This window comes from Parus major, chromosome 8 (genome assembly GCF_001522545.3).
Source record: "Parus major isolate Abel chromosome 8, Parus_major1.1, whole genome shotgun sequence".
Lineage (NCBI taxonomy): Eukaryota > Metazoa > Chordata > Aves > Passeriformes > Paridae > Parus > Parus major.
Window position 1 is genome coordinate 24,657,387 of NC_031777.1, and position 18,763 is coordinate 24,676,149.

The 18,763-nt window shown below is 39.0% G+C and overlaps 1 protein-coding gene across 5 annotated transcripts in view; it reads right to left on the minus strand.

The window, feature by feature from the left end:
- LOC107208051 (BEN domain-containing protein 5) overlaps positions 1-18,376 on the minus strand; it is an 880,445-nt gene extending 862,069 nt beyond the window's left edge. The window contains exons 1-2 of one of the 5 annotated variants that reach the window (XM_015635922.3): positions 18,085-18,376; positions 1,257-1,385 (exon numbers count right to left, since the gene is read on the minus strand). In XM_015635922.3, coding sequence (XP_015491408.1) covers positions 1,257-1,385; positions 18,085-18,211 — 256 coding nt within the window. In that variant the 5' untranslated portion in view covers positions 18,212-18,376. The remainder of the gene's footprint in view (positions 1-1,256; positions 1,386-18,084) is intronic. The other 4 variants (XM_015635926.3, XM_015635921.3, XM_015635920.3 and 1 more) reach the window with 4 other exon arrangements.
- Positions 18,377-18,763: the final 387 nt, after the last annotated feature.

Sequence of the window (18,763 nt, forward strand, 5' to 3'; positions counted from 1 at the left end):
TCAAAAACTGCAATTTAACCATCATGCAATGACTCAGAATACTTCACAAATAATTTGATGACTGCTACCGATCATTTTCATTGCAGAGAAGTTTAGCACAACAAAGTAAATTTCCCAGCTTGGCCATGATTCATTTCCTAAGCCACTTTCTGATACAAAAATGCAAAAAACCCACATAACTATAGCACCCAAAGTATTTTTAAAAATACAGAACTATTGTCTGAACCTTCAGAGACACACCTTAAAAAAAAGGAACTAATAAAGATACTCTTTATTATTCACTGCATCATTTGCACTTTTTACATAATGTAATCACAGGATTTAAATAACTCAATTTAATATTTATCCAGGAACTGGCAGCCAGTATTCTACCCTGAGGGATGAAACTCTTCATATAAAGCTCATTTTACAAGACACTGGAGCAGTTTTGGCATTACCAGCACCTCTCACATAAACCATGCTGAAAACTATAGTTTATCCTGCCAAATGCCTTTTCTACATATGGTGTTTAACAGTGCTCTGTAGGTCTGAAAGCCAGTAATAATAGATTTAAGCTAAAAATCTGGTAGCACACATGTATGTAACACAAAAATTCAAACAATGCTACATTTTCATGGATATATTTACCTACATACCCCACATGCATATAAGCAATTAAAATTACTCTTTAAATTAATGTTCTAACTATAACTCCTGTAAAAAATACTTTCCCTTTCAGTTTCCAGTAGGTTCCTAAAGTTTAATTCTCCTATTGACATCAGAGGCAGAACTTCCACTAACCTCAGCAATACAGGATCAGGCCACAGGAAACCCCAAGTAATATATTTAAAGCCAGTACATATATGTTTTAAAAATTGTCTAATTATGTAAGGATGAGTTTGGCACTTTACTGGGTTAACTGCCCCAGTAAACTTCTAAATTAATTTTTTAAATAGCATATTTTAAACACTACATCATAAATACATAAATACTACCACATAAATAATGACAGAATAAAATCCAGTTATGTATCTACATGTGGTTAAAGATGGACCTGATTAAATTTTTATTGTAGGCAACAGCAAACTTCACAACCTTTTTGACATTTGAAGTTTGATTTGAAGTCATACCATGACTGAAGGGAATCAGCTAAATTTGTTACGTAGTATTTAATGTAAGTCTTCTTTAGAATGAAGACACTTCGCAAAAAGATGAGTGATAGAGTTTAAAGTGTTAACATATTGACAGCTAGGTAACATAATGCTGAAAATACTCACCACTTTCAAAACAGGCATCAAATATGAGATGTCCTTTTTTAGGCTGTCCACAGTAACCAGCTGGGAGAACAATGTACTTGCTCACATTCCCTGCTATGATGTCATCACTTCCAATGGCACTGCCTGTTGCTGTAAAAGTGAAAAAAAACCCATGAGCATTAAACAAAATATATATAATATATCAAAAACAGTAGAAGCTACACCCCCATGCATTTCCACATAGAATGAAATTTGCACCATTTAACACCTGCACCAGTTTTTTCTGACTGAGCCAGTCCTTTCTTTTCCAAAGGTATATAAGAATTCCGATATAATAATGGCATAATCTGCTAAAGCCTCTCTAAGGAACAAACCACCCAGCCTGGTTTCTTGCATGTTTATGACCCATGGCCAAACCCTCTTATATGCATTAGTCTGATATTCAGCCAGATCTACTTCTTCCAACAGGAGCTCTCTAGCTCTAGATCCTGCTGGATTCCATGGAATTGAACTCCTCATCATCTTCTTTATCACAACCCTCAGAAGCATCTTCCTCTCAGCATTAATGGGATCCTTCTCCTCTATCCTGCTGCCTATTTTCAGGCATCTTAAATGAACTTAGAACTTTTGAGACTGCTCAGTCCCATTCATATTTGAAATTTTAGAATTATTAGAAGGAAGAAACATACACCCATGGAGCCATGTGACTATCTGAGCCCTCCTTGTTAGAAAACAAATCTCAGAAAAATAACTTCAATAACTTGAATTTTTTTTAATGCGGCATTTATTTCATTGTCAAATATACAAGGACATAAAGTTTCTACATAATGGCATGATTTTTCTCATAATACATCAGTAGTAAATACACTGAAAGCTTTATCCTTACAGTAAAATTATACTAACAAATTGCAGTCTGCAAAATATTTGTTTCCAAATAGGGATAGAAGAAAGCTAATTTTTATTTTTTTTTCCATTTGAGATATGTACAAGAAAGTAAGTAAATAGGTGAATATTATATCACACATTTATATTATAGTATAAGAAACACTCAGCACTTTCTTCACTACTTACAGTTTGGACAAGAAATATTTAACAATAGAAAAACTATCTTCTGTATTATAGAAAATGAAGAAATGGTACAGCTTCAAGTGCAGAAGGCATGTGATGGGATAATGGGATGATAATATCTTATTTCACTCTGATAAATAGGGCTACTAAGGCTTCTAGAAATAGACTTTTGGTCTGTACTGATTTTTTTGACATTTAAATGTGTTATGGGGGATGATAAATGTGACATAAAGCTCAATTTGCTTTATTTTTATATTGAAAACTATTTCACACAAATGTTACAAGCAATTCATATTGTCCCTGAATGATGAAAACAGCTTATTAATTAAAAGTGACCTTTCCATACATAAAAGTATTCCACCTCTTGAGGCAAAACACCTTAGCTGAGGTAACAAATTATAACAATGTATTAGTGACACCATAGTTAAAGGGTCTGTCAGGCTTTCTATCATATACCCATATTTTCACAGGTACATAAATCCCATATTAAAAAATATGCAAATCCAGGTCAACATTTGGCATATGAATCCCCAGTCTTCCACAGGAATAAATTTGAAACTTACTCTCTTTGGGAAGTACTACAACAGAACAAACAGAATTTAGACCTTTTCTTACTTTATCAAAATCTAAAAATGTAGATATTGAATAATGCATGATAGTATTTTTTTAGCAAAATTATTATTTGTAACCTCTGGGTTATTTGTTTTAGACTGAATAATTACCCACAGACAGCAATCTGTGGCATTTAAATTGTTTTCTTTAAGTGTATAATTGCTACTTAGGATATTTTAGCTGGATGTTTCTTACCAGCATGCTGATAAAATTTGCTTAAAGCCTGGGAATGTCAGAGGCAAACTGAGGCCTGGATGGGGCATCTGTGCATCTGCATGGCTGTGATTCTGTCCCTCGACAAAATTCACCCCTGTGCATTGTGCAAAATGTTCCCTTTTAAGTCTCAGCTAAAAGTAATAGGCCTCTCAGAAATTGTAAAAGATAACTGGGAAACATCACTTAAAGATGAAGAAACTGGAAAGGATTACATTCATAGCACTGCCACCATAAGACAGTGGAGGAAAAGCAGGCAGAAGAAAGAGTTACATCTCCCTGGCAATTTAGAAAATCTGCCAATGGAGCCTTTACACAATGCAGAAGGAAGCTGTCAAGTAACTGTGTCCCAGCAAAAAGTTTCCATCTGCTCCTCCTGACCTAATGTAGCCCTCCAGGAATGAGAATAAAATCATCAAATAGCCTGTAATTCATAGTCATTTAACAATATTACTCTCCTAGCGTGTTCGTTATTCCACAGTACTTAGAATATTCAGAATGCACTGCTGCTATATTTTGAGTTATATTAGCTTTAATCTCTAAACATGCAAAACTGCTGTCTTTGAACTTCACACTATTAAACAGCACAACAGCACCATGTCCCTTCTGGCATGTTCTCCTTGGGTGATAAAGGAAAGGCCAGACCACTGCCCGAAAAGGAGGCTGTTTGAGTCCATTATAAAACATGGCCTCGTGCCTGTCTGTTCAGCAGATGCAGAGAGTGGTGCTGGGAATACATTACCCCCCTCAGATGGAGAGAACAGCTACCCTGGGCTCCAGTCCTCTGGCCAATAAAGAGATCCTGTCCTCACAACTGGGGAGCCCTAAGCAGATTTTCCTGGCTGGAGGCAAAGATGTATGACAGAAGCTTGTGGGGAAGGGAAATAGCTCTTCAATCTGAAACAAACTGAAAGGGAAAAAAGAGAATTAACTGAAGTACATCCTGAACATTCCACTTAAGGAGACCAGATTCTCCTTTGAAAAAAAAAGGTTAGATAAGACAAGCAAAGGCAAAACCTGGCAAAGAAATTGTCTCAGAAAGTAGTTCTTATTTTGTCAATTATTTTTCTTATGGGTTGTAAGACACATAGCTATTTTATTCTAATTCTTCATAGCTTAAACTCCAGGAGGCTCCAGCAAATCCCTAGGATTTACTTTTACTGCAGTATTAAACTTTAATGGTAATTTTCTATCAGGTATAAAATCTGTAGGTGCCTGAAATCTCTGTAAGTATATAAGGCTTTAAAATAAAACCTGGACAGAATCTTCTGGTATCTGCATTCATCACTATTGTCATTGTGGATATATTTCACATCAAACTAGTGAAAATTAATAGAATCAGTTCCAGGAGACTGGGATTCGTGGGAGGAAGAGTTTGGAAATTTCCAGAGTTTCTTTGCCCTTCTTAAATTCAAAGGGTAAAGACAACTTTTTTCTTTTTTTTTTCCATTTAGGAAAAGATGAAATCAGTTATTTGCTACAATAAACATCATGCAAATTTAAGTACATTTTCTTTAAACACTGTAGTTTCTAGAGGAAGGTACCTCTTTAGAAATTTGAATTGAAAACCTCTTTGAATTGGGTAAACAACGAGCTCAGCTTCCAGAAGTGCCAAACAGGAAAACCCAGGGAGTTAGAAGCCAGCAGCTACCCCCATGCTACATTTAGGTAGGAGAGCACAGCCACATTAAAACAGACATGGAAAAATATAGCAGGAATTTGCCTGGGAAACCTGCATCATTCACTTACTCCCTAACAATGATGGCAATTAGAAAGGTGAGGTAACGCAAAAACAATAATGGCAAGGCAACTTTGTACAAGTCTTTCTTTGGTTAAAAATGTCATCAAGGTATCTTGCATTCTCTTATGAGATCCTTATTTTAGAATAAAATTAGGAAACATTTTGCTGCTGAAAACATCTATGGTATCTAATAGCCAGATCCTTATCATCCAGGGGCTAGGAAATATTTCCAGGTATCCTAGAAAAGCTCCATCAGCCTTGAGCAGTACTGTTACTAGAAACCCACACAGTGTAGTGAATCTGAACTCTCAGTATAGTTTGCAACAACAACAACAAAAAAATTCATTCAGATGACCAACAGCAACTCCTATTGCTCCAAAACATACCAAGTCTCCAGATGAACACTGCCCAATTCACACTTTGGCTAAGTAGCACTTACAAAAGTTATGCCAATAACAGTATCTGCTCCAAAAACCTGAAAACAATGTCATTCTTAGCAAAATTATAATAAATTATAACATTTAGTACAAGTCTCAATATAGTCTCAATAGCTGATCGTGTTCACTTATTATTTGACTTTTTCTTTTTAAATAAAATATTTTATATCATTGTCCCTAGGGTTCAGAAACACTGATATTCATGAAGACAAGCTATTTCTGCTATGACTTCTGAATGTGCTGTAGCCATTCTAAAAATCCTACAGGCAGCAGCAGTCAGGACCTTGGAATTCCAGCTCCACTGATTTAAAAATGCTAAGAAAAAGAAGAAAACATAACTGTCATTTTGATCTTCAGAGCCATGTATCCCGAAGCAAGGTTTGGCCATGAACCGGAGAATCTAAACATACTGCAGAGTGCTGTCAATCTGAAATGAACTTAAATCACAGGCACTGTGATCTGAAAAGAAAGGGGAAAAAAATATGTTTAGACCATAAATCCCAGGGTTTGAGACAATACCAGGCATAGTAGCAGCCACACCTGCTGCCTCACACTGGGATACTGTGCCCATTCTGTCACCATTACCTATTTCAAAGGTCCAGCAGAACAAGGAAAATACTGGTTACCACAGGAAGGGATTGTGATACAGCTTGGTCTAGTTCTAAAAAATAGTAACACCGTGTTGTCATTTAAAAAACAAATTTGAGATAAAGCAGCTTTACAGCAATTGTTTCTTCAATTACTTTCCTCCTACAGTTTGACCAACAGACTGCTTGTCAAGTCTGTCTCCAAACTGAGATGATATTCATATTCAAGAACACAAGCAAAGTAAAGATGAACTGTAGTTTAGCAGAGATTATCAGGCAAATTCTGCAATTTGCACAGGTTGTGAAAGTAGTCAGGAGGAATAAACTGCAATCTTACTGCCATGGACTTGAAAGGGCTTGTGGTTGGTTGCATAATAGGAAGGAAAATCTATGGTTTGGGTCTTTAATTTTATTGCACAAGTTACTCTTTTTTCAGAGGCTACCAAACAATATTACATTTCAACCTTCTTAACATGACTCCTTAGCCAATCCACCATCAGTTTTTACTTTGGGTTAGAAGCATAAATACCTCATGCCTCTTTAGATGGAAGTACCCAAATTCCTTTACTCTAGCAGAAGGTGTGGAATAGGCGTCTGAGTCAAAGCTCAGGGTGGAAAATCTTGTTCTCATATGCAAATACATAAAGAAAGATTATCCCTAAAGCTGGTGACATGTGTGGTGCCTACAAAAGGCTGAGTGGCACCACAAAGAGGACTTTGCCTGCAATATACTGAGCAGAAAGCCCAGGGCAAGCAGGGACACAAAGGTACACGAGGTGCTTAGCCCAGAACAAAGCATTGACCACCAGGCTGGTCATGTGTGAAAAGGTGATGAGAAATCTCCACTACATGGTCCTTTCAAAAAGACCAGATCCACACAGAGACACAACTATCAGCCCAAGGTCAATTATAGAGCCTGCCCAAAATCCAATGAAGAACATTCAACTGAAGATATCTGGCAGACAGGTGCTCTGCACAATGACTCCTCGTGCCCTGGGGCTGGCATTATCTTATGAGTTTATAGAAAAAGAAGAAAAGTCAGCTTGTGTGGACTAGCAGCCTGTTTCATACGTGATATTTGTTTCCAATCCTCAACCTAAAAGCTTTACTTCGAGCCTACTCTTTTGTTATCTCAGTGTGGGCTACCCCCAAGGATATTACCTTTCTGTTAGAGACAAATGGCAATGGAATTTTTTGTATGACTTTAGTGAAATCCAAAGTGTCCAAGAACGTATGAACAGATTTTTCTAATGAAAATTTTAAAAAGCAATTAATGCTTTGAACTCAGTAAGCAAGAAAAAAAAAAATTCCATTACTCTTTTTACTGCACTTATAAGCTCTAAACTAAAATTCTACCATAAATGAAAAATAAAAAGAATGGAAAATACAGTTGTATCAAATATATTAACTGAAAAGATGTTTATTTAAAAACATTGTATGGATCAGTGAAATTCATTATATATAGATTTATTTTTTAACAAGTATTTTGTATCTTGATAACATCAAAGGTATCACATGATGCAACAGTTGCTATAGTAGCAATACTTAAGTAAAAAAAACACATCAAACAAAAGCATAAAACATATAAACAGAAAACAAAAATATCATACATTATATGCAACCCAAGATAGACAAAAGAGAAGATAATAGCTATTGAGTTGAACTAGTCCTCAGAGCTGCATCTGCAAAAAAGTATCAGCAAGTCCACCCTTTCTGGGAAATAAGGGATGGCTCAGAGAATTAGGTCTGCATGTGAATGAGAGGAGATGCTGAAACACCAGTCAAAGAGAACACAGGAACTCAAGTTCTAGGTCAAGATCAAAAAATTTGTGGATGTTCCTATCATTCCAGGGGAAATTCTGTGTCTAGGGATTCTGAGGCAGGTAAAAAACTGAAGAGTTAAAGGCTATCTTTGTGGGGTATTACAGAACTTTGAGAAGTGAAACTCTTCCCTAGCATCCCATACCTTTCTGAAATTTGTATGCAACTGATTTCCCAAAAACAAGGAGGGTGTGTGACCTGTAAAAAATACCGAGTCAAGCAGGCAGGCAATTGCAGGGTTTGGAATTGTCGTGGAGGAAATTTCAGGTAAGGGCAAAACCTGGTATTACTCACAAAACTGGAAAAAAAACGGTGGTGGTTGAAGTTACTCACTAGTATTTGCTAGAGCCATCCTAAAATGCTGTAAGTATTTCCCATGCTATTTAATACTGAAACAAATCAGCTTTCATATATCTGGATTTGTGTTATATGTGAGGGAGGATAGAAGAAGTGGAAGGAAAGGGAGAGATTCATGGATGTATGCTGTGTATACATCCATATATACTCCAGGACAATTTGTATATACCAATATTTCAACAGCTGCCCTGGGTGTGAGGAACTGATTTACCAAAAGCACGTTATCTCACACTTGACAGCATAACTGGGAGAAGTCATGACAAAATAAATTTCTAAACTAAAGATAACTCACATTGAGCCAAGCTAAATGCAACTAAAGCACTTTATATGTAGCAACCGATGCAATGACCTTGACCCAAGACTATATAGCCTTCAGTGACTAACGAAGTTTAATCTCTTCAAGTTAACTTTTTGCATCTCCTTTCTTGGGGACTGGAAAGGACTCAATAGGTAATAAATATTCTTGATATAACAGAGAAGTAGATTGATTTCAGCTTTTGCAAAAGGCCAAGGCTTCATTTCTTGTCCTAGTTTTCAGACTCCTCAGCCCTATCACATTCAAAATGTTTGTCCACAAAAGACGTCTCCTAAAAATACCAAGTATGAAGTACCATGGAAGTCTTTCAAGAATATCAGCAAGGTCAAGCATGGAACATATAAACAGCACTTTTTCTGTTTATGAAAATGAGCCTGCTCATGCCAGTTTCCTAGCACTTTTCATGTCTTACTGTGTCTGCTGATTGAACAGCAACTTTCCAAATTTATATTTAAAGAGATGTCTATGCCATAGTGTGGAAGCACAAGTTTATGTGCTGAATCCCAGGAAGGCCAAAGGAAGACAGCATAGCTGTGATGCTGAGCTAGCAAGCTGGATCATGGACATTATTCCAGGGTTAGCACTGAGGGAATACAGCTGTGCTTTCTAATTTGGATAGGGCTTTTATCTTATTCTCAGCTATTCTTCACAAGTTGAACTTGGTGAGCCTCAACACAGGTCAGCTGCAGCACTATACCAAACCCACTATTAACAGCTATTTTAATTTGTTCATACCTAAACTGCAACTACTGTAAATTTCTTGCAGATGCACCTGTCCACATTTTTTTAAAAATATTTGATTATCACTAATTCAGGTGTTCAGGAGACTTCAATTCCTGACTCAACCACTAACACCATTATGGTGGTAATGAATCTTTATCCATGGGAAACTGGGCCTTCCATGAGAGCTCCAGTGCAGACACAAAATCCTGTGGGGAAACACATCAGCAGCTTTGCACAGCACCATCTCTCTCTTCAAGATCTTGTATTCCCCAGGTGACTGGAAGAAAGGTGGTCTCTGCAGCTGCTTGGGCTTTCATCATGAGTGCAGTAACTGAAAACTGGGCAACCTCAGTGCAGGGACAATTTCCATCCTGGTTATTACATACCATTCCTGAATCCTTCTTTGGGTTAAATTGCTATTTTCCTTGGCTCTTGCTTCCTATTCACCTGTTGTTTAGGGATATAGGGATGTCTTCTGCCAGTTAACTTAAGCCTGCAGTAATTTCAGCCACAGTTTCTTCACTTTTGAGTTACACTCTTCTTCACTATTGCATATTTAAAATAATTTGGAGATTTTAGTACAACTTCTGAAATAATTTGTTCCCCCAGTTGCTGAAATCAATTACACTATTAATTACTGCCACAGTTATAATTACTCATTGAAACAACTTGTTTAACTTCTTCATTCAGAATAGCATTTCCCCCTACTTTCCAAAACAGTCCATTCCAAAAAGTAGTATTCTAAACCACTGAGAATATCTTTGACCCAAGCATTGTCCACTCACATTCCCTTAAGAACATAATCTAGTATTTCATTTCAAACAATTAGATCATTGCAGTTTTATTTTATTCACAAAGTATCATATAGAAAAATAAAATATTGTTTCAAAATTCCCATTTTCTAACATAAAAAATGTCAGCATAAACAAACAACCTATTAACTGTCTTGCATCAGCAACAGAACAGGAGTAAAACTACAGAGAACGCTATTAACTAATACAGCATATTCAGCATGTTTTTTAACTAAGCAAATACCAAGTTGATACAATATTTATGGGAATATGAAATGCATACAAAATATTTCAAGTATTCAGAACACAAGCCAAAAATTCCACCTTTAAGATGACTTACACAGAGAAAGCTCTGAGATCAAATTACTGTTTATTTGTACGGCTCAGAAATAAAATAACCAGCAGATACAGTGATATTGTGCCTAGTTACAAAATATTCCAGAGCACCACAGGCTTTGGGTGTAGGTAAGTAGTAGAGAGGCAAGTTTATCTCACAATTCTATTTCACATGGACAGCTCCCATCAAATAATGTTGCTGCTTTCAGATTTGTATAGGTTATTTGAGGAATTTTTCATTAATCAAACACTTCATACCACCTCATCTGCATTTTATAAGCATGAAAACCTGATAGCCACTTGCCAGGCTTCCCAGCACTGAAGTTGTCTGTAATGGCAAAGTGACTCTGCTGCTTATTGCAAATGAAAACACATCAGCAGAGCTGCAATGAATCCAAAAGGGCTCTCTTTGCGATGGATTCCTGCTGCTCTGCTCTGGTGATTCACGGGAACTGATGTTCCACTTGCTTGAGTGGAGATTGAAATTCAACACATTTTCCAAGGTGCTTATGAAACAAAATGTAAAAGGAAAATCTTGCCAGTTTTCACTCATGATTGTGAGATCCACTGCTAAGTAAACAGCTCTGTGAATTAGCAGGTAAATGGGATCATTAGAGAGTTTATTCATCTAATAATAATAATAATTTAAAACAACTACTTTTTCCTCCATCCCCTTCTCTATGCTCGATTTTTGACATAATGAAAACATGAAATCAGCAAGTTTACCATACTGAGAGAACAGGGATACATATATATATATTAGAAAATATATGTATCAGAACATGTAAGTTTTAGCCTCTAAACTTTATACATTACTTATCCTAAAATAGAACAAATCAAAAAAAGCATTTACTATACACAAATACATCAAATTCATTACCAAACATTTGCAGGATGAGAGCCCTAGATTTAATACTAAAGTCCACATCCTGAATTTGAGAGTCTATGACAAAATGAAATGGAAGTCATTATTATTCTCGTAGAGCAGTTTTCCAAACCATTTCACCATACAAATAGTAAAATTACTTCAAAAACGTATGTAAAAATCCAAAGTTAACAAATACAGCACTTCTTAAATGGCAGGCTTGGCCTCTGTGGCAAAGTCAAGAAAATAAACTGTGGGGACAATGTGACCAGGAAATGTGGGATAAGGGATACATTGATGTGTACCCATAACCAACTTCAAGTAATTATAAATCAGTTTACCTCTAATATAGATTAAAGGCAGACACAGCTTGATCTCAGAAGAACTTCTTATCTCAGGTACAATGCAATATAAACATGGCAATTCTGCACCCAGGCTCTGCATGCCAACTACCTTGGGGAATCACTTGAGAAATCTAAGCTGGTTTCAAAAGATTCCCACCATTCTGGAAAAGGGCAGCATGATCAATCCTCCAAAAACAAGAGTGCTGGAGGTGGCTGTGCCAGAGCTGCTCCACATCCAGTAACATCACTGTGAGCAAAGCAGCATGCCTGCATCCCCTTGACATCAGCAGGAAATAACTGCACAAACTCCCCTCCATGTCCTCCAGCACCTCGTTTATCCAGGGGTTGCTGCTTTCTGTTACCAAGTTATCAGACATCTTCATTAAAAACTTTCAAAAAGGTAACGATGACTATTCAGCCATTTTCCTCTGTGACTTCTATCCCTAAGCAGGTGTTGTGGAGGAAAGAGGAAGAGAAGGAAAATTTCCCAGTATAGACAAGTTGTCCATCTCTTCTATGGCAGCTGAAAGCTATTGTGTGAGATGTCCCACCTGGAGGGCAGGCTGGTGCTGCAGATCTGAGTGTGCCAGTCCTGTTAGTGGCCCCATGTGGAGATCAAGCTGGTTCCATTGTAAAATAGGGAGATGACTTTAAAAACCTATTTTATTGAGCATTAAATCTATATAGCTCCACTACCAAAAACTATGTAGGCCACTTAAATGCATTCTGAGGTTAATTTGGTCTTTTGCATGTGACTTTTGCCTACTAAAAGCAGTGAGAACCACACTAAAGAAACTTGCAGAAACTTCTGTTTTACAAATTTCAGTATAAAACCTATTAAAATTCTCAATAGGTCTCATTTTACTTTTTACAAATTCAAAAGCCTCCTCTCACAAGTGCTAGTAATTAATAGGGTGCTTTGAACTTCACTGAAAGAAAAAACGTTGGGAGGCTCGAGGTAAGTAACTTTTCAAAGCTTTGATTATTTGTCAAAGAAAAAAAATGTATGAAATATGGCTAGGAAATGGTAAACCACTCAAAAATGGCAACTGGAACACCCAACACATTATTGTTTCTTTCTTTTTCTGAAATTATATCTTCTGGCTGTATAAAGCATTCATTAGTATTTCTCAGGTCTCCTTATATGGCAAATTATGTAACAAAAATATGATCAAAGCCTTAAGTACCAAAAATATATTAGCAGCTCTTCTTCGATGAATTTTTCTAGTGAGGATTTTTTTCCACTGGATAACTGAAAAACATTGGAAATTGCTTGAACAGCGACCTACTGGCAGCAAAGTCTAATGATCACTATAATAGCTTTCTCCAGTGACTAGAGTTAATTTCTGTATAGAATTTCAACAAATATTTCAACTCATACAGTTAAAACTGAAATAGTTCATAGTCTTACAAAGGACCTTAGATTTACTAAGAAACCTTTCTCTAATGTCCCCTGGACTTCCAACTGCTCTGGCTGAAAAGTACCAATGCAATCGGTAATTTCTGGTAAATTTCTTTATTGAACAAAACCCATTTTAGATTTGTTTACAAATCCACCCTGCAGCATTTTATAAACAGCTGCAAACAGCTCTTTCTGCTGTGTGAACATCTGCAAGGCTGGGCCCAGTCCCCACACAGAGTTCCACTGACGTTTGAAGCCTCCTCGTGTTGATAGGAGGATACAGTGGGCAGATCCCTTTCAGCAAGAAGGCTGCAATGTCTCTTCCAAAACACTGGAATTCTATGATGTTTACAGATTAGTTGTGTATATTACAAAATAAGCTCTGTGGCTTGTATACACCTTAAAATTCAGAAATCATTTAGGAAAAGTTAATTCAATTGTAGAAATTACCTTTACCTGGATAATCAGAAGTATCACTGATGTATGGTGTTATTTTAATGACTGAGATTAAATAATATTATTAAAGTAATTAGCCGATCTCTCCTTTTTTAAATTTCCTCATGATAAAGTCAGTGAATTAGTTACCAAAAAAGACTTTAAATAAAGACAAATAAATTATGTTCTTACATAGTTTGGTTTCTTATTTAACAGTTAAGGCCACTGAAAAAAGCAGTTATGTTCCTGATACTAGAATGTTGTCATACCATAAATGATTAAATATTTTTAAAAGAGTAACTATCCTCTTTTGAAAGAATAATGGGAAGCTATCTTCAAAACAATCTAGCTCAGCACTCTCATATTAAAATCAATCAGAAAATACTGTGGAATTTACACAGCTGTTCTATTGGCCTCTTCACTTGCAGATCTCTTAAATAACGAGCTCAACACTAAGTGTTTTAGGAACGCTAATTACTACACAAACTTTGGGTGGGGCTTGAGCATTCAACAGAGGTTTGCAGATTTCCTCCCTGAAGCCAGGTCACAGCTTTGAAAATTCCAACCATTCTTAGCATGAAATGTGACTCAACACCACTCTGCAAGGTACCAATGGTGACATGTAAATAAACATAAAAAACTTCCACATTCAGCTGGGAAGCCTGTTCATTCCGATAACCAGGATTTTTGGTCTAAAGACATTTATTTATATCCTGTCCAGTACTATGAGTGAATGCCTTTTCTTGTTTTCACTATGATTTCAGTGACGATGTCACAATGAAATACCAGAAATACTAATATCCACAAAATGACTAGCAACTGTGGAATAACACATATTAGAACTGTCAATCCAGGCTAATATTCAGTTGCCTCAGACAGAAAACAATTACAGAACTCAGAGATGACCTGCACCCTTTGATCATTCAGGTCTCCAGATGCAAGTCCTCTGAAGGCAATACAGATGTCTTGAACATAAACCTGGGGAGAATGAGATAACTAGTGAAATTCTGCATTGGAAAATACTTTCATCTGGCTCATGGGTGAAAAAATTTAGCAAATCCAGGCACTCTGTACTCACTACGACCTACTACTAAACCTTCCTTCGTGAAGCTAAAATGTCCTCTTTGCTACAGAACTGAATGAATAACATTCATCTGGTTTTGATGAAACTTAACTAAACTGGTTGTTTTCCTGTATCTTCCAGAGGCTTATGACAGCAAGGTCAGCTGAGCAGAACAGCTGGAAATCAAACCAAGAAGATCTTGAGAATAACTAACTAGACTCAATCACTCTGATCCTCCTGCAGACTTCATTTGTGAAGATTTACATTGCTTTAAGTTGGATTCCCAGCTTGAGAGACAAAGGTTTCAGCCTGGAAAACCAAACAGGAATCAAACAAATTCAGAGTTTACTGCAAAAAGCTGATTTAAACACTTTCATTAAAGCAGGTAGGACTAATGAGCCAGCTACAATGGGAAAATGATTAATTCTGAGTAAAGTGAGCCAATTTGCAGGACTCTAACCAAACATCAGAATACAGAAACTATTTTAATGGATTAGAGCAGATGTCTGCCTAGTCTGAGGAGGACAGCAGCAGAATATGAACTCTGTACCAGACAGGTGTGAGATAATCTACCTTCCATATTAAGTCCAAATTTTACTTGAAATATATAGATTGGCTGAAACCTACCATGATGTAGAGAATAATGCTCAACTTAACAGTAGACTAAAAACTGATGGAAATCCCTCTTCTGAAATGCTTTGTGCAATTCTGTGTGTCCTAATCCCTCTCCCCAATTAAAAAGATAAAAAAGGTTAAGAATTTGCAAAAAACAGAAACAAAAATCTTCTACAGGGAAAAGGAATAGAATATGAAAATATTTGTATATAGGGAAAGAGTAAGAATAATTACCAGTATAAGACATATTACAATATTTACTTCCCTATAACAGAGATACTAATAAAACTGAAATTAAAAATTATTGCATTATAAAAAAATTGTAATTTTTATAAAGTATAATTAATTTACAAAACATCTTAACACAGCATATTCTCAAATCTAAGAGTTTAGAGAGGTCATATGCATCCTAGATGTGCATAATTCACTGTCAGATAACTTTTAGGAAGAAACCTAATTTTTATAATCCCTTATCTGTAAGTGCATACTGTATTTTTTCTGACATTGACTCTTGTCAAACCTGAGTTCTGAACTCAATCAGTAAAGAATGGTCCATCACAGCAATCTGTGATGCTTTAAGGCATGAATAAGTTACCTTCAATTTCTCTGTAATATGGTTTCCTTATGCAAAAATTGAAAATAACCATGAGTATTTCTAGATAGGAAGATGAGATGATGAGAGTTATTACTTGTGTTTTCTGATCCATGACTAAAAACATGATGTTGCTGAGTAAAAAAAAAAAAAATCCAACAAGTATAACATACTCATACTGGCTAAATTGATTTATATGGTTTGAACAATGTTCAGTCCTTCTGTAATGGCTTTATTCTCCTTGCATTTGTGCAAAAGGCAGGTTCCAGAGCTACATTCCTGTACCTCCTAAAGACTGCTCAAGATCTCACAAATGATGAAGACACACTAAGCAGTGAGGATGCAGCGGAGCACATTCCGCAATTATGTGTTCAACAACAGTGTCAGTGTCACCCAGCAGTAAAGGAGAAGAAAATAGAGATTCTTTGAGGGATTTGCCATGGAAAGAACCTGCCTGTCGACTTAGTGTCAGCAGACAGTCAGAAAAAATCCAAATCACCCCACCTTTTTTTCCCACACTAGTTTCCGTGACTTTCCTTAAAAGTGGGCCAAGATCACAAGCTTGCCTCTTCTTCTCTGAAGGTTTTGGGTCTTCTCCCTATCTTTGTGGTGCTTTGCATTTTTAATTCCTTATCTGGTTTTCCAAAACAGAAGGACCTGCAAATTAAACTTGCAAAGTGTACAGACAAACATTGTATAACTCAAGCAGACATGTACCAGGACATGCAACTAAACGTGAATTCGGCACAAGCTGAAACACAACATTTATGACAAGATCGTTGATTAGTCAGCTGCAATGGTCAGAAGCAGAAAAGGTTCTGGGCAAGGTTAAAATTAAAAATCAAATATTATGAAGCTGCAGGTTTAACTAATACAGTTGAGAACACTAGGTAAATTAATCTGGAAATAGTATGAAAGTTACATTCCATGTTGAAGTTACTGACAAGGGCAGAGGCACAGGGGGTGGCAGGAAAGCTGACAAAGTCCCATGGCCACTGGAGATCTGTTCCCTGATTCACAGCTCAGGCACAGCTGATCACCTGTGTTAGCAGTGTTGCAGAGGATGAAAATAATCACCTGCCCCATGGACAAGATCAACACACAATAAATTTCACAATGTTTTTCCACAGGATCATAAATAGTATGGCTGAATACAGGGAGTTCAAAAACCATATGGACAATCCATTCAGATGTAGACTCTGTAGTATCATTTCCCTAGAACAAAACAACATTTGACATACTTATCCCTTTTTTTCACCTTAAGTGGCCCAAAAATCCAAGATCAGTTCTATGGGTAATGCATATTTATTTGGAGGCACTTCTGAGGCTGAAAAGCAGAGGTGCAGCAGCTAACACAGCAGGCTGGGAAAATGAACTCCTGGTTCAGGAACCCAGATAATTTATGTATGGTACTGTGGGAGATTAAATATTCAGGAATACTGTCATCTTTGTTCCATCTTCCAAATGTTAGCATCTCTAATTTTCGTACTATATTTTGAGGGCTTTTGTTTTCATGTGGATTGGAAAAGACCTTAACTGTATTTTGTTACAAAGGAAAGACCCCTATACCTAGAGGGTCCTTATCATTTATGAGGAGACACAAAACTTCAGCTTCACAAACTTATCTCACATACACAGTTAAAACCATTGTTAATACATCCTGAACAGGAAGAATAACATTTGGCAGCTTCCTTAAAGAAATCCTCAGTAACAGCGTAAGGGATGGGAGCTGTCAGGTGTGCTGCTCGCTGTCCCTCTGCAGCCTCCGGGCACTTCACACCTCCCAGACAGGTAAAGCAGCACCTGCAGGTCAACCCGCAAGCTACCAGCCTTGTGCTGCAGTTTCCTTTCCAGACCCGTGTCTTCACGCATTACTTTTTCATGCTAATTCACGCAGGCGGTCGTTTCTTGTGTAAGGGGAGCTCCTCTGCACCGCCGGTTTGCTCTGCTCTTTGCCACCGCAACCTTTGCCCTTGCGCGGGAGGATGGAGCAGAGAGTGCGGGAGGATGGAGCAGAGAGTGCGGGAGGATGGAGCAGAGAGTGCGGGAGGATGGAGCAGAGAGTGCGGGAGGATGGAGCAGAGAGTGCGGGCTGCCCCACCATCAGCCTCCTCCTCTGCCCCGCCGGGGCTCGGCCCCGCAGCGCAGGCCGGGTGAGCCGGCCTCCGGCCCTCACACCTTCCACCCCACAGCGGGTCAGTCCCGCTCAGGCTGGCCTGGAACGAGGGGGCTCTTCCCTCTCTACCTGCCTGAAGGAGCTTTCCCCGCAACCACCTTGTCCCTGGGTAGACTCTCCTCATCACCCAAGGGAAGGGGCTTTGCCCTTCGTCATAGCTCCGTGGGCAGGAGCCTCTGCCGCGGTCCCCTCACCACCTCGGTGCCCTCAGCCAGAGGTACCCCCCCGTTTCCCCTAGGAGAAGGGCTCCGTCTCCACACTCCGCTGCAAGCCAGGCCCCCTCTACCGCCAGAAGCCCCTGGAGAAGGGGGACTCCCCCTCTCCCCCCGCCCAGGCGACTGCGGCTGGCACTGACCCGTCTCTGCCGTCCTGCTCCTCTCCGCCATATTTGTTGTCATCCCGCCACCCCCCCAACGCCGCCCGGCCGTCGCCATGGCAACGCGCGTCACGGCCATGGGGGAGCCCCGCGCCCCCCCCGACATGGCGGCGGGGCTGACGGCCCTCCCCGGGGACAGGAGAGCCTTCCCTGGGAGCGACCTCCTGGGCTCATCCTGCCCGGAGAGAGCCTTTCCCGAGAGCGCCTGCCCGGGACAGCCTGCGCTCGGGAAGCAGCGTCCGTTCCTACCCTCGCCCAGCCCGGCAGCCGCCGCGGTGGTGGCGGGCGGGGCGTGAGGGGAGCACCGCCGGCCGCCCGCCCCTCACGCAGCGCGGCTCCCTCCCGCACGGCCACGGCCGCGCCCGCCCCGCCTCCCGCGGCCGCTGTTTACCGCCGCTGCTCGGACGGGCAAAGTGGAGCTGGTTCTCTATTCCCTGGTCGCTGTTCTCAATCTTGGCAATTGCCGTCACTGCGCCCCGGAGGACGGGGTTTTACTGGTACTGGAGCTCCTCCCGGGGCCCGTGCCTGCCCGTGGGAGTCGGTGTGGGCCTGAGGTGCTCACAGGGCGCTGAGGAGGAGAGGCTCGTTATCACAGAATAGCAGTTAGGTTGGAAAAGACCTCTGAGATCATCGAGTCCAATTTAAGACCAAACACTAC